At 38.4% G+C, this 17,613-nt stretch overlaps 1 protein-coding gene across 6 annotated transcripts in view; it reads right to left on the reverse strand.

Annotated features, from left to right (window-relative positions):
* LOC126367486 (RNA-binding protein Musashi homolog Rbp6) overlaps window positions 1-17,613 on the reverse strand; it is a 516,475-nt gene that overhangs the window by 215,813 nt on the left and 283,049 nt on the right. For 5 of the 6 annotated variants that reach the window (XM_050011016.1, XM_050011019.1, XM_050011015.1 and 2 more), the window contains exon 6: window positions 6,778-6,816. The exons of the other annotated variant lie outside the window; for it this stretch is intronic. In XM_050011016.1, coding sequence (XP_049866973.1) covers window positions 6,778-6,816 — 39 coding nt within the window. The remainder of the gene's footprint in view (window positions 1-6,777; window positions 6,817-17,613) is intronic. 6 annotated transcript variants of the gene reach the window in all.

Here is a 17,613-nt window from a genome sequence, read left to right on the forward strand (position 1 = left end):
CAAGCAAAAAACAAACAATTAGGGTATACGGGTAGGCAAAGAATTTAACGCCTTAAGAACGAGTTAAACTCCATTGTATGCTTGCAAAACTTTTCACAAAAGAGGGCCCGCATGATTTGTGAATGCGTGTAATTTTTCAAACGTCATATTTTTTTGTAACAGTTTTTCCGACCTTCCGAATAAAGTTCTCTATTGTGCCGACGAGACTTTTTGGAATGTGTTTTTGCCTTTTCTTAGAGCTTTGTTATGGAAAGTTCGATAGTTTTGGATAGACGAGCGCCGGTGTCTTCCGTTTTCTCTTAATAAACTTTAGTGTTGGGATTATTAAAGTTTGTCAGAAGTTCTATTCACATGACAATGTTCGTGTCAAATACAGTTTACCAAAAATCGAGTATGAGGGAGTGCAAATATTGAAGTTTTCCACTTTGACACTTTGGGCGACACGGCTTTCGGGTGACGAAATGGCTGCCGGATGAGTTATGGACTGGTAAAATTGCTTTCAGTTAGGTAATCCTTTGTCGTAGTGGTGTACGCCAATCGGCGCGGGCTGAATGACGACCCGCGGCTATCTGTTGATAGCTGTCGGCGCATCTAGCCGAGATTGACAGCCAACCCAGACCAAACTAAATAGAATTTTACAGCGACGAGTATCGCTATTGTTGTGGTGTGGTACTGATTGATTTGAAGATTGCCCGTCGGTGATAGTGCGCTATAAAACCGTCAAAACATCAATGATCGTCAATCAAAGTCTGTAATCAATAAATTCATGTAACACCACCACTATGGTGGTTTACATGTACTTACGTCATTAAAGTGTACGAAATAGTGGAAGGAGAGCTCTCACGGTTCGCGATGCGCTCATATTTCCGGATTTCATTCCGTGAGTATAATACGCAGCAAATCCAAATGTCATCATAATGTAACCCTAGCGGTGTTCGCAGTAGATTGTATTAAACAAAGGGGAATTAAGTAGCAGACAGCGGTGTACCGAGCCACGACCAGTGTGTGCGAGCCACTTTAAATCTCCTGCAACGTATGCACCCCTGGTACTTGTATCACGCACACAAATTATATGTTTTGAAATAACAAAAAAAAATACTGAATCCAATTTGATATTTTTTTGCTTCTTGCCGCTTTGATGTATTTGAAGGATAAGCAGAAACTTAATTTACATGGTAATAAATAATTTTATAGACGGAAGTTTTCATGCTTTAGTTCTAAAGGTGAACAATGTAAGTGTAAGTAAGGAGTTTGCGTGCTAATTCTCTACCTCAAAGAGCTAATATGGCAAATTATGTTTTATAAATTATGGAGCACAATACTTCAGTGTGGAAAGGGGAGTGTTGCTTCGCAGTGTCTACTTTTATAGTTTGACTGTTACATTTGTCAAAACAGAATACAAAACAATCTGATTAGGTAAATCAACACTACAAGCGTTTTCAATTACATCACCATCAGCTCGTCAACTGTGTAATTAACACAATAAATCTGCTTTGTAAATACGCCAAGTTAATTTAAAAAAACATTTAAACGCTTTCAATAAATTCGGACATTCGGATCCGGCGTTGGACTGTTCACTTTTCAAAAATCGTTTTCACAACTACATCCATTTACACATAATAATTGTGTTCGATCGCGGTTGGCGACTCATTATCATATAAATGAGAGAGAAAAAGCAACGGTCGGCCATTAATCAAGAGAATGGAGCAACAACACTGGCTAATACACTTATCAACTTTAATTCAATAATCCGACGCGAGCTCTGGACCTGGCTGGACTTTCCTAACGTGAAAAATAAGTGGGGAATGGAACGCACGACATCACACACTAATCCCAATTAATTGCGCTCGTACCACGCAAAGTAATTTCAATAGGAAAAGAACTCTTTCGCTCTGCAATTTTTTTGGGCGCCAACTGTGTTTTCATAAACTGAAATTCACTTTAAGACTAACGTTTTAATATATTATGTTTGTCTTTTAGCGGTGCATAAAAATCAACAAAATTACTGCGATAGTTGAGTTTAAGTACAAACAAAGGTGGACTGAGCTAAAGCTTAAAGAGAACGCAGCGCAAGCACTCTAAATATGCGCAATTATCTACTAAATAAACTCAGGTATAAGACAAATAGTTAACAAAAACTATGCTGAAATATTGCTGAGCATAAATAAGACTACTACGTCGTAGCGTCGTAGCAACCGGCGTAGCGCCCGGCGAAGGACGTAGCACTTGCGACACTCGTGTAGTACCTGAACTTAAAACTATTACCATTATTTTGCTCACATTCTGTCACGGACATGAGCGGACTTTAGCTACGAGTATGCATCACCGGTCTCGTTTAAATTTATATTACTTTATACATCTTCGCAAACAAATTGTGGACCCTAACATTATATTACGAGAATTTATATTTAGAGGATAGGAAAGTAAGTAACCAAAAACCAACAGCCTATTACGTACAACTCTTCGCTATTTATAATAAGTTTTCGGAAATGCTTTACCGAGTATAAATGTATTTTACTTAGAAATAAACCTTCTTGTAATTATTTGTTCTTCATGATTACTATCTTATTTAAATTAAAATAGTAAGTACGTTGAGCACAGTCAAGATAAGCTGCAGGCAACTTGTATTACCAATTACACTTCAAAAAGTATTGCATAAGTTAACTCAAAAATGACTACCGTGTTGCCTACCCCCTTACAGTCATCTTTAAAATCCACTCCAAACAAAATTTTGAGGCCAAATCTGTAAAATATTTCTATCATTTTACATGAGTAATCACGAAAAAATATTTTGAAATTTTCTTGCCAGACTATAAAATACGTCACAAAATTTCCTCCTAACAGGTTCGAACAGTCTAATAAGAGACGTAATTTAATTTCTTCAAAACGCACCGTTCGCTGTTTCGAAACCTAGTTACTCGTACAACCACCCAATTTCATGGGTTGTGAACCCACGCGCAATGGCCGCCACAAGAGAAATTTCACTAACACAAAGTTATGATTAATTGGAGTAATAACATGAAGACTATGCCACATTGTCCTTAGTCTGAAATCCCGGAAGACAAAGGGCCTATGGCGGACTCTCCGCGTATTTCCTTGAGAACTATTATTCAACTGTAATAGAATACTGTATTATTTGCTTAATAATGCAATAAATTGTATAAAATTACCGTCTTTGCGGTTTGTTGTTTAGACAATAACGGTGCAACTGCTGAGGTGTACGCAAGTGTTTTTATAAGTTATTTTAATTGTGTTTCACCGAGACACGGAATATTGTTCTGTCTTTAAAAATAAACACTAAAAAGTATTTTTATAAGATTCAAATTACGGTTAGTCACAATTAAATAGCAAGTATGTACTTAGTCTACTTAGTCTCTGATATGGTGTGGACAAAAGATTGGGAAACAACTTAGAGTTTTTGTTACAATATCATTGATTGTAAATCACTTTTACACCATCATTACAAATAAAGATGGCGATACGGCTCATCACCTACCACGGTAGTCTAACAGAAGGCTCGGGGAAACATGGGTACTTAGTATGGTTTGCGATGGTTGTACCTCTGACTAGCCCAATTGGGACCATATTTGTGAGCCTATGTGTTATTCTTATGGATTGTAGATGACAAAATTATTATTTATAATTCAGAAACGTGCTGATAGCCAGATGTTTGTAAAGTTTCATTTACAAATTTGCCTAATACAAATTTCAAATTGAGTCGACCAGACCGCTTTAGAATTTACTCTGGACTTTACATTATTCCGAACGTAAAATAATAATAGCGAAGGGTTGCCAAAGTAGTAATCTTCACATATATTTTGATGTCGGACGAGTCAGTAATTCATAACATTTTATGTGTGACCCCTACCTTTGTTTAAACCCGGATTACCAGGAAATCACACGCGGTAACTCCGACGCTAAAACATTTTACGAGAAAAGCTATTTTAGTTTATCGGTAACATTTGTGTTATAACGAGTTTTTAATTAAAGTCGAGTAGATTTCATTACTTAGCGGCCACGTGTTGCGCCGGAGCTCCGCGAGCCGGAACAAAAGTCTAAGTTTAGATTTTTCTCGAAACAATGCCTATGCGCTGCGATGCGAGCTGCTGGATATTCCTTACAGTTCTGACTTTCATACGAAGACAAAAGGACTTCCTTCGTACCAACAAAAACTCATCCACGCCAGATGATGTGTCTATGGCGAGAAATTGCAAAAAAAGGAAAAGTAACGCGTCTACGTATACGCGCAGAATTTAAAACGAGGCGTTCTTTTTCCTCTCTCCCGATGAAGAAACTGTAGCGGATGTGAGAGGACAGACAAAAGAGTCTGCACACTTAGTTAGGTATCTGGGCGCGAGTAAAAGCGAATGTAGATGAGCCTTGCCCGCGCCCCCCGCCCCGGCCTGCTTAACTACTCCTACAAACACAAAAGTCCTTACATAAATCTTGTCCCGGCGAGAACTCGCGCGGCGCCAGCTCACCTCCAGGTAACTACGCACTTCCTCCCTCCGATGAATTCGATAACACAACAAATTATAATTTCTGTTCGCGCCCGTGCGAATATACAATGATAAAAAGGTGAATTTACCGAAAGCTCTAAGTATATTTCAGCGAGTTTCGCGTGAGTACCTTCTTTATTTTAGGATGTGTTTATGTAAGTACATAAATTTGTATTCCATTCTTATGTAGTGTCTCATTTTACAACCTCGGTTACCGCGATATTCTGAAGAATGTTTACTATGATCAAGATTAAATTTTCAATCAAAGAATGTCTTAATTAAAATATTCTAAGAGAGAGCGGTTTTCCTCTGGACTCGGTGACAAGGAATAAGATTACATGTTATCGTGTCTGTGGCAAACTAAACTTGGATTTCGCTTGAGCTTTGTCGTCGATTCAATAGATGATAGAACATGTGCACGTCATAACAACGACTGAGATAACTAATCCAAGTCAATAATCACAATAGCTGAGAAGCGCTGTTTGGCTTCACAAACACAAGAACATTGTCTACATTGAATTTGAACACCTAACGACATCAGTATACAGTTTGAATTGTATTAGCAGTAATGTGTAGCCGCGCGGTGGTGTTACACGTACCTACTGCTGAATATTCAAAGAGAACTTTTATGACGACAACCACCTCTTGAATTTAATTAACGATATTGTGAAAGGTGTTAAACAGAAACAATAGAAGATGCGGAAGGGATTTCAACCTTAAAATAAGACCATTGTACACGTGTCGAAGTTCAACAAGAGTCGACGAAAAAATATTATTTCGAATGGAAAATTGTTTTGAAAGCGTATTTCCTATTTAAATATTGATACGGAGCGCTTCTGCATTATTAACAATTTCGATATTACTATAATCGATAACCATCCCATCTGCATACTCATTGTCATGATATCGGCTTCAATACGAATACGAATTTAACCATTGCAATTTCAAAGTGCATGGAAGTCGGGCGAATGTGAAAAAAATCCATTAGTCTGTGTTCGAATAAATGGGCACTTCTATTTTGTATTTTTGTTTGAGGAAAGCCAATACTTTCATCATTTTTATTGAAAGCTGTTAAGAAGATTATTGAGGGTCTATTTAACTTATCAATGTGGTTCGTATTACGTGGAAAAGTGTTTATCAACTGGGGATGGTGTTTGTCATGTAATATTTAAATAAAGAAGAACAGTGAAGGCGTGTTGATTAGCCGGCTGGGAGTCCGGAGATTGAGCCTTCCCATCCCAACCGTGCATCAAATATTCTACAAGTTTATTCCTACTAAACGCTTTCAATGAAAATGAGACTATAAAGTTTCCGTGCGACGCAGAATGATTCTATTACGAATATGAAATGTTATTACCTCGGACGGATTATAAGCAGGAGCAGGTTCTCACAAATGAAATTGCTTCCCTCCTTTGGAATCCATTTTAAGGATGAATGATATAATTCTTACGAGTAAAGACTTTGTCAAGCGGAGGATACGGTTATTAGAATGAAACCTTCTTATAACAAAGAAACCGGTCTTCGTTACCGACATTACGCGTCGTAGATTTTTGGAGTATTGTTCAATGTCATTTTCCTTAATTAAAGACTTTTTTTTTTGTATTCTTTGCAACATTTTAAAGAGGAAAGAAAAAAATGTTTTGTCCGCCAAGGATTGGTTATTTTCAGTTGAATATTTTCCATTCTGGATACAAAAGATACTTGGACATTAGAGATACGTATGATATTGAGTATTTTGATACTATATAATAATATACGTTTTATTTCCACATACTTTTAAGGTGACCGATTTGGAACCCTCTGGCGGTCTTTCCGGTTTCCTAGAATCTGAGTTTTATAGGAAACGAGACATCTCTATCAGGACGATATTTTCCCCGTTTGCAACTTTATTATGTTTTGATTCGACAATTTTAAATGATTTATCGATAATTTCTTTATCAAAACTCATAATGTTTGTTTACACGCGAACTATTAAGAACAATTAATTTATTCAAAGTGTAGGTACCTTATCGGAGTCCAATTACCATAAACTTGAGCAAGTTAATTTGACCATTCTATTGAGTTTTGGGTTCACAATTGAGAACTTGTAATTTGGATTATGTGGAACAATCCAAGGGTGACTATTGTTTCTATTTGCTTTAACTATATTGCCGACGGTCAATGTGATAGGAAATAATTACTATTACTAATATTGAAACGTGTTTGATACAATGGGGACCTTTTGAATGCAGGTATAGCTACATAGGTATATATATTATAGTGCAGGTTATATAGTTACCGTTGGATCTTGAAAAGCTTCTTCCGGCTCCCCACTTACCTGAAAACAAATAATTACTTTAGAAAGTATTTTCAAATACATTTCATCTGTAAAATCAGCCTCAATGCGTCCCACTGGTAGGTACAGACTGTTGTTCTTTAGCAAAGAAACGTACTCACAAGAAGGTCACGAGTACATCCCCATTGGGGTAGTCAGAGATACATCCGTCGTAAGATGAACTAAGTATCCCATCCACACCTCACCGAGCTTTCTGTTAGACCAACGTGATAGGTGAGTATCGCCATATCTATTGGTCAAGCTAACTGTATTGATATATATTATTATTGAACAACTATACTGGCTAATGTTATTCTTATCACTTTACCAGATTTCTTGGCTAAAAGTAGACTTCATTAAACTAAAATGAGAATGTGCTTACTCCCAATTTGATAACGTTTTTACCCTTATTCCTCAACGTTATACCTGCATCATATTGCTTCCTGGGTTATTTACAAATACTTATGATGAAAGATATAGTGATAGGTTTCCAGTATGTTGCCTATATCACTTGAGAAACGATGAGATCCTCCAGCCAACTTTCACTAAGTAGCACATTTTACTCTATTCCTTCATTTTTTCGTCATGTACCATGCAATGATAATGTTCTGTGTACCTTGAACCTTTTATCCCACCAATGAGAATTCCATATCAGCATTTACAAACAACAAATAGAACACAATAAAATTTATTTCACACAAGAAACATCCAATAAAAATCACAATCAATAGGACAGGAGGCATCATTGCTAATAAGAAATGTCCAGGCATGAATGAAGAGGTTAGGATTTAAGAAAAGGAAGCGGGGAAGTGTGTGCTTAAGTTATAAATAAATGTTGAAAACATATCTAAATACATACAACATCAATATCAGTGATAGGGGAGAAAAGATAAAAAAACATTTTTCATCACAATGACATAATTAATACTAGCATCCACCTCAAATTGTTTTTATCCGTTCGCAACCAACCCGTGGTCTTTCGCGAGTCGGTCTTCTTCTTCCTCGTAGCTGCCACTGGAGAAACATTCTTCCCCACCATTCAGTAGCTAAACTCATTCTCTGAATACTATATAACCAGTTATTTTAACACATTGTTAAAGCCAATTTTAAGTATGAAAGGTTTAAAAATGGTTCGAATATTTCTGTAATATGTACCAGTATAGTTTTAGAGTATCACTCTAAAGGTTCTCTAAATATATCTCAAAGGAAACGGTTACAACTTTCCCCACCTACTTAACCCATTAGTCCGGCTTAAGCTACGTTTATAGTACGGAAATATTTAGTGCGACAACGTCTCAAAAAAGGCTAAATAAACGTCTAAAAGACGAAAATCTGAGAAGTATCCTCAACATCGCTTGTTAGTTATTCAAAAGAAATAATATTCATAAACACGTAGCTCGAATATCTCCATTAATCTTACTTTTTAAAGCTGTTACCTGTTTAAATTAGAACTGGAAGAAAAAACTATCTATTAAATTTTATTATCATTTACAATGACATCCCATCGTTTGAAAAAACCTTATTATATTTATTTTGAATGATTTCTAAATGTAAAAGAAAACATTGGACAGTCACTAAGATAGCTTTTGATCAATTCATATCTATTATAACGATGATCCCTTGTTTTCACCATGTTTATATATAGCCGTTAATCTACTTATTAAGATAATAAAATATTAATTATATTGAAAAAACAAACCGAATGTCATATGAGACTAACTTCAACTTATATAACATTAAAAAAAATTGAAAAGCCATAAGTGTTTTTTGCTATCTTAAAATCGCTTTCCGCGTCCGCTCTTAACGTGTCATATCCACAGGGTCTGAGGGTGCAGTGGTGCGTAAGCTTGGAGACTCGCTACGTCCTGCGTGCTCCTGACAGACCTCCGAAACAAATCGCCACTAATATACCAACCACCCTCCGTTTTTGCCGCACACTATTTAGCCAACTAAGTACTAAAATCATGGCAAAAAGTTTCGTACTACATGTGAAGTCATTAGTTTAAATACACCCGTCTAGATAAATATACCTAGCTACGCAGAATAAATTATTCATCACAGCCGTGCAAGGTTGTAAATTTGATATATTTGGGGAAAAAAGAGGGATTTACGATCCCAATTCTTAATTTGGGACCAAATGAAATCAAAAATAATATAATTCACAATGTATGACCTATTTTTCCTCGGTTTTATGAATATTTTAACACGTGCTACAACAAAAAGGGTATGTTTATTTGAACTATTCTACATGCAGACATACAAAGTTATAATTCATCGATTATCGAGATACAGAAAGAATTTGTTTTATACAAAGAATTGAACATTCAATTTGATATATAAATCCTTTAGTTATATTTATATACTTTTTAGTTTTCATATTTGTGAAAACCATCGTGTGGGAGAGTGGATAATCTCAACTACACTTGGTGTTAGGGTTATTATTAAGCAGTCAAAGGCCTCGACATGGCTGATATAATTTCAGTTACAGTTATTATTATAGGGATTCAAATCCAAGAGAACATAATCGCGTCTTTCTCAGGAACTGCCACAATATCCTGGTTTTACAATAAGCTGCACGCAGGCCGTCTGCGGGAGACTCGAATAAAACACAAAAAGTTGAGCTCTAAGCCACCGGTCTGCTAAGTTTGATATAATCACTTAACGTTGCTCTATCTTGTCATAATAATATCAAGAGCATTGTAAGAAATTCCGCCAAGGATAACAACGTCAACCTTTCCAGTAGCCGCAACGTACTTCTTGACAAATTAGATTTTTGCTAGGTATTGCTGGCTAAGACGAAATTACAGCTGACTTTGACTCAAGTGCAGGCTTTTAAATGTGAATTAGAGCCCGCGTCGCTCAACCGTTAATGGCGTATTATGACGGAGTGGATGTCGCCTATAAAAATTATGTAGCCATTTCGAGTTTTTCAACCATGGTGAATCGTTGGGCCTATAATGAATGGGGACAGCCCAGACCACTTTTATACAAACCCATTTTGTCTGAAAGGCCGTAAATCGAGGCTGGTCTGAATTAATTGTCAGCTCTACTTCCACATCACAATTGTTTTTGTTAAAGAATTATTTAGATGATACTGACCATGTGTGGCGAATTCCATTGTTTCTAGAAAGCGGTTTAACAAACAATCCTTTTAAATTGTTCACGTATACCTCCGCACATGTTTCGTGGAGTCGTGATATTAACATTGTAGGGTCCACATAATCGGGCGCCGCCTGCCATCTGCCGGAAGTTTTACAATGTTTATGAGCTCCATCGGGAAGCGAACATAAATTCCAGCGATTGGACGTGTACAAACGATAACGCAATACAATGGTTTAACCATATTAAGCCCCCTAATTGTTTATATGCGCCAAATAACGATTTTTTTTTTCATGTCGACAAGCTGCTCTTTGTTTTTGTTACTAACATTTGTGACGAGAAAATAAAAGCGAATAATGAAATTTTTGATAACCACAATCTCCTTTTATGTGAGAGCCGTATGTAAATCATTATTATTAGCCATAAGTAGGACACGACTTGGCAAAGCCTCTGTCCTTTTATCCTCGGCGTAGCGCGACTAGAGAAAAAAAAACGAGTAAGTATCGCAACTTATTAATTAAAAAGTTTCGTTAAAAACCCGATCGGCATTCGGAAGTTACCCTTTCGTTGTGTCACTGAATAAAAAAGTTAGTATAGATCAGAAGGAATATCAGATACAGCAGCAGTTGGGAAATTATTTTAAATTCAGCATTAATCCTCGAAGGCGGCTCGAGCCGCTCTACCCATACTTCGCGGGATTTCCGAAAGAAGTAGCTCCGAAAACTTCAATCCCAACTCTCGTATAATCTTACTTATAAAAATAAACTTTTGCATTAACTGATTCCGAATCAGGGGCGAGGAAGTTCGAAGGTAGACTAACCCATGCCGTCGCATCTCCACTACAAGTTACAGACTCAATCAACTAGAAAATAGAAACAAATAAATACACGCTTAGGTAGTTTTGACTTGATAAGCGTAAGTACAGTTGGGGGCTCGAATTTGTGGAAGAGTTCGACAGATAATGTAAAAGTTGTCAGATAAGACAGGCTTTAGCGGCCCGGCGCTCGTAGCAAGGCTGAATATTACGGAGATCAGAGGACTTTTGCTAGGTTATGTTGTCGTCTTATTATGCAACAAACTGCATGATCTGCCATTTCAAAAGAAACTTACATAGTTTCACTATTTGAATACAGTAAGACCCGTCTGTTTATATATAAACTATAAAATATTGTGCTAGTTTCTTTCAATATGGTTTATAGAAGAACAAGTCGGAAGATTTCTAGTTAATTGGAGTAAGAACGTAAATAGAGCGTAGTATTTGCGTCCAAAGGGAAGTATTTACTGGAGTTTTTCCCTATACTACACTTGGTTACCCTGAGATGTTAGTCTTTTGCATTACGTTAATAAATTGGGCCAATTTCATGTTGTATACGTTGAGCCCCCAGAGGGTGCTCATAAAGATATCGATGTTGCCATTTTCTAAACCAGACGGAATTCCTTTCCGGCCACAAGTCTCCGCAAATGAGAATATCCTTCATAATTATTCAATTACAAAGTTAATAAGGTTCTGCCCTCATGGTGCCGGTCGCGAGCCATAATGTTAAGGAAAATTTCGTTAAATAGACATGTTAATTCACTTAAAATTTTCTCACTGACATAATACAGGCATTAATAGATTGAAACATAAAATTTTCCAAGTTTTTCCCTTTTTCTGAAGTTAAAAATAATGCGTCAAAGTTAATCAAAGCTCAGCGCAAAATTGAGAGCGGCATTGTCTTGAAATCCTGTGTAGGAGGGTCGTTCTTTCATACGGAGCAATCCCGATTTTCGATCTTCGAATTTTTCCTCCCCTTTTTCTTTTTGGTAAAGGCGATAGAGACTATACGTGTCGTACTTGTGCCGGGCTGAGTGTAATTAAGGTGCAAAGATACCCGGAGTCTGCCGACTAGAGAGGCTCAAGGGTCCTCCCGCGGCCGCCTCTGTACTCCAAACCGATGAGTGTTGCGTAGGCCGACGTTAATCCTCTATTCCGTACGTTCAAAAGATTCAAAGCCGCTTTAATTGGGCTAAACTAAGATATTTTTTGTAGTTGAAAAAAGTAAGATAGAACGCACGATATCATCTTTCCGTCATACTTCAATCGTAAATCGAGTCACAGCGTAAAATAAGGTAAAAGTAAAAGTTGAAAACAGATATCTAAGCTATCAGAACTAAGTAACTTATAGCTAACTCGCAGTGGGGCATTACATGGCACTGCTAAATAAACTATTGAACGAAACAGACAGAAACATCGAACCCAATCTTATTAAGGGTCCTAACTTATATTCCACATTACATTAATTTCTCCGGAGACGTCTCGCAAACTAAGCAATAGCAGCTGCCCGGAACGGTCGCATGTTTATTGAGAAATTGCCTAATCTCGAAGAGCTACAAAACAAAACCGCATTGGAAATGTTGAACTAAAGTATTCGTACTCTCCAAGGATGCTAGTGGTGGTACCCTTGTCTGCGCTAACCGATCACACCCTTAAGGCTCCCGAATTACTGTCCGGGCTGATTACCGCGCCCTCCCGTCCCGCGCCCCGCCACGCGCCCCGCACCCTACGTCAACTATTATTTGTGTTCCTTACTTATAATTTGTGCTCTGGAAAAGTTCGACAAACACCAACCATTTTATTAAATATAAGAAAAGTTCTTCGAAGTTTTGTAGTGCGCTCTGGGATCGTTTGTTAATGTTATTCGATTAGTTTTCCAATGGAACTTGAGCAAATCAAAGAACTGTTCTTGTAATTGCTGCGCCAGCACCGCTCTTCTCATCTATGTAATTTGCGAACACAATCTGTGAAGCGTTGTACAAGTACATTTCAGAATAATAAATCTCATTTGAATAACTCGTAAAACCTGTCTAATGAATTGCTACCGACTTTAATAAGTAATAAATATTTATGTAGGTGTGTGTACGCGTTCCAAGGAGAAAATAAATTTCAATTTATCGCCTCCTCTGCTTATTCTCATTAGTGTAAAAGATGAGAAAAACATTTTATCAGAAAACATCACGAATATTTCTATCGTAAATATCCTCTTCGTCAGTCATAAAGGTACACACGAAAAGGCAGGAGGATTTAATGCTCTTACATACATACTTGATTTTCTTGAAAATGAAAAAAATGTGTTCATTGGCGCGAAATGAAATCATCCCAAATACGTCTTTCAACAACAAAGCCTTCTCGGTACGTGGTTTACATATTTTTCTTTAAACGTAATATTTATATATGTTAAGTCTTAAGGGGATAAATAATGGAGTTGCAAATATGTGCTTGGCGTACGAGGGTGCGGGTACAGTGCACAGGATAATTAACGGTTAAACGAACTTACCTGTAAGTGAAGTTCTATCGTAATTATACGAGTGCTTCGTTCGAAGAGATTAGTAACCTGTAAGATGATAAGCTTGAACACAATGTAGTAACGCATAGTGACACCATTCATTGCACACATAGTTGAAAGCATATAGAAAAAAAAAAAAAATAATAACAAAATTCTTTTTTTTTTTTTTAAAGGGTAGTCTTATATTGTCTGCCCCACTCGGATAGTCTCCGCGCGCTTCATTAGTTTAGGGCTCTGTTTGCGATATTTGCAGAACAGATTTGGGGTCTAGGGCGGGCGGGGGTTACTAATCTCTTCGAACGAAGCACTCGTATAATTACGATAGAACTTCACTTACAGGTAAGTTCGTTTAACCGTTAATTATACTTCGTGCTTCGTTCTCGAGATTAGTAACCTGTAAGATGATAAGCTTGAACACAATGTAGATGTTGAGAGCAGGTTCGGGAAATATCGCAGTAAAGAAAACTATAACGAAATGTAGATGAAATGTATAATTGTCTAGTACTTATTATTATAATGTGTCTAGATGATTACAAACTAAATAAAATTACAAATTATTATTTAATATAGCACGAGCCAACTCTGCCTCGTTTGTGGTCATGATGGTTCTATTGTAGAATTTTCCAAACGTGGTGGAGTTTTGACTCCAACTAGCAGTTTTTCGAATCTGGTCAATGCTAACCCCTGCGCTGTATGCCTGGGATGTGGCAGCGTGGCGCGTGCTATGTGCTGAAAAGATTGACACATCCACACCAGAATCTTTCAGTGTAGACTTAATCCAACGACTGAGTGTTTGTGTGGTGACGGCTTTATGAGGCCGCTTAAAACTGATAAAGAGGTAATCTGACTCTCTAATTGAGGTCGTTCTATTTATGTAGCTAATTAATGACTTGGCTGGGCAAATCCCAGGTTTTTGCAGAAAGAAAGGTAAGGTAAGGACTGGATTATTCGTACCGACTTTCGAAGTTTTGATGAGATCTGAAATTTTGATAACAATCTTATCTGGAAACATCTTAATGTTATAAATATTTATTTTCGACAGGGTTTGTACCCTATGGGCGGTAACCAGTGCCAGTAATGTTACACATTTTTTTGCAAGTTTTTCCATTGATATGGCCTCGTTAAGGTACAAGAGAGCCAGGTAATCTAGCACGCACCCAGTGTCCCAAGTGATATCGTACTTGGGAATAGTAGGTCTTAGCCTAAACACACCTTTAAAGAACCTTTGAATACGATAATCCGTCGATATATTTGGTCCTAAAATTAAGGACAAGGCTGCTCTACAGCAATTTAACGAACCATATTGATTGCCACTATTATATAAATCAGTAAGGAACTCCATGACTTTAAATATTGATGCATCGTATAAAGGTGTGTTATTTTGTTTACAAAAATCATACCATTTATTAATAAAGGTGTTGTACTGTTTAAAAGATGAATCAGCTAAAGAACTAATCATTATATCTACTGCCGAGGCTGGTACGGACCGTCGCAATAGTGCTGCCCGGATAATATTCCGGCAGCCAGGGTAAGGTTCGAGTGAATGTTCCTCCTGCTGGAATGAGAAACGATTACATGGTCATTTGAACTGAACTCAAAAATATAGGACGTCAAAAGACTGTGGAAAATTGGGTACCAAGGTTGTGTGGGCCACAACGGGACGATCATGATACCGGTCGCTTTGTCGGCGATAATCTTTCGCAGTGTTTTAAGTATCATCGAAACCGGTGGGAAGGCATAAAAATATAGATTCTTCCAGCTTATCGTATATGCATCGATAGCGAAGGCGTCAGGGTCCCTGTGCCAAGATACGTACTTTTCACATTTCTTGTTCAGTCTACTGGCGAACAGGTCAATGTCTGGAGAACCAAACTGTGAAACTAACTGGTCAAAAGTAAAGTTTTCTACCTCCCATTCTATGTCTGGATGTGAACGTCGGGATTCAGTGTCAGCTACGATGTTTTCTTTAGATGGGACATATGAAGCCTTTATAAAGATTTTCCTATGTTCACACCATTGCCAGATCTGTCTAGCAATGTCAGTGAGATGTGGGAATTGAATCCCGCCCATGCGGTTAATGTAGGATAGCGCAGTAGCGTTGTCTATGCGAATTAAAACTTGACAATTTTCTAAATGTTTTGCAAAAATTTTAATCGCAAAGTAAGCAGCTAACAGTTCGAGATAGTTAATGTGCATCCCGCGCTCCGACTGTGACCAAGGCCCATTCGCGGTGTCACCCCCGCAGGCCGCGCCCCACCCCGTAGTTGAGGCGTCAGAAAATATTTCAACCGCGTAACAGTCGTCTCGAATACGGTGCGCAGGGCTCTCTATAGCACGTAGCCACCATTGAAAGTCCGAGAGTAAGTTTTCCGGGATTTTCATATACCTGTCATAGTCATCATGAGGTTGTAAGTTTAAATACTTACACCGTTCTAACTGTTTTGTATATAACATTCCATATTCCACTGCGGGACACGCAGACACAAGAAGTCCTATAAGTTGAGCAAATTTTCTAATTTTACACCTAGTAATGTTTATGATTTTTTGTAACTCTGCTTTGATATGTGTTTTCTTTTCGGGGGGCAAAGTTATTTGCATAGTATGTGAATCCAAGATGAAGCCTAAAAATTTACATGATTTTGAAGGGGTCAACTGACTTTTTTCCCTATTGATTATAAAACCAAGAGCGGTAAGTAGATTAATAGTTGAGTTCACGTTGTAAGAGCATTCAAGATATGATCTTCCTAACAATTGAATATCGTCAAGGTATATTGTGGAAATATGTCCAGCTGCTCTAAGTAGACTGATTACAGGCTTCATTAACTTAGTAAAGATGTAAGGCGCTGTGTTCAACCCAAATGGTAGTACATTAAACTCGTAAAGTTTATTGTTCCACATAAATCTCAAGTATTTACGAGAATCTTCGTGAATTTTTATTAAGAAATAGGCGTCCTTTAGGTCGACAGTGGCCATAAAACAGTCCTGTGACGTTAGTTTAATTGATGTACGAATATCCTCTAGCTTAAAGTGACTTGTGTCAATAAACTTATTCAAGTTCTTTAAGTTTAATATAAAGCGCATTTGACCATTAGGTTTTGGGCGCAGGAAAACACTAGATATAAATTTATTGTCCTTCGCAGTGTTCGCATGCTGAAATGGCGCCGATACCTAGTAGGCTATTAATAGCCTCTTCAAAGCATTGTATTTCACTGCTAGAGTAGTTTGGGATCGGTTGTACATAATGTTGCACGACTGGTCGGGCAAAGATAATTTTATAACCTTGAATTGTATTCAAAATATTATGGTCGGAAGTGATAAGTGACCACTGCGAGTAAAACTGTGCTAGTTGTCCAGCGTACAGTACCGGGTCTAGCGGCGGCGGCGCGGCGGCGACGACGGCCTGGAGGCGGCGGCGCGCGTGCGGTTCGCCCACGTCGTCGTGGCAGGCTCGCGGTTCTTCTGAGCCCCGGCTCCCGTCGGCCTGCGCTGCTGCTGCGGTGCTGGAGCTTTCCAGTTTAAACCTTTGTTTCCCTGAGGTTTCTGCGTTTGAACAGCAGATTTTTTCCCCACCTTGTTTATCACCTTAAGCTCGGCGCCCGATTTGTTTACTGCCTTAGCCGCTTTCAAGGTATCGGTTAAGTTTTCTCCGAAGAGATATTTATCCACTTTGGAAGTACTTAAGTTTTCTTTTAGATCCTTTTTAAGGGAAAACATTGCGAAGTTTCGTCTAGTGATGGATTCTGCATATTGGATGTCGCATAATAGGCGAGCAGTGTCCATCAATTTCTTAATGATTTCGTGATCCTTATTTTTGACACTACTTATGTGGTCAGTCATTGCGGCCCCAAGGACTGTAATAGCCGTGGCGAGTTGTTTCTGCCGGGCTTCAATAGCCTTATCCCTCTTGTACATACTATCGGGCAGAGCAGCTTTGATTTCGGCGTTGAGTATAGGCGCGCCGATGAGGCCGCAGTTACCCGGAATAGGATATTTGTCGACCAGTTCCTTCCGAACATTTTTATCTAACCCATTTGTCGCAAGGTGTTCGAAACGGGATGCTAGGTCCTTGTGTATATCCGGTCCATATTGTATGGTTGCAGAGGGGTCATCGCCGAGAATCTCTAACAATGCGCTGTCGAGGACGTTCTCTGCAGCAGGTGGGGTACTCGTGGTAGCCCGAGCTTCATCCACGGCGGCGGCGACGGCAGTGGCGGTCGCGGTCCTCTCAGCCACCGCGTAGGACGGTCCCGGTTCGACATCAGAGTTGGGTCCGTGTAGAGTGACGATCAACGCCGTCCGGTCGCGCCGATTTTCTTCGCCTAGATGACAAAATTATACACGTATAAAGATACGCGTCGTAACTAGGGGGTGGTATGAC

Source organism: Pectinophora gossypiella, chromosome 6 (genome assembly GCF_024362695.1).
Source record: "Pectinophora gossypiella chromosome 6, ilPecGoss1.1, whole genome shotgun sequence".
Classification (NCBI taxonomy): domain Eukaryota; kingdom Metazoa; phylum Arthropoda; class Insecta; order Lepidoptera; family Gelechiidae; genus Pectinophora; species Pectinophora gossypiella.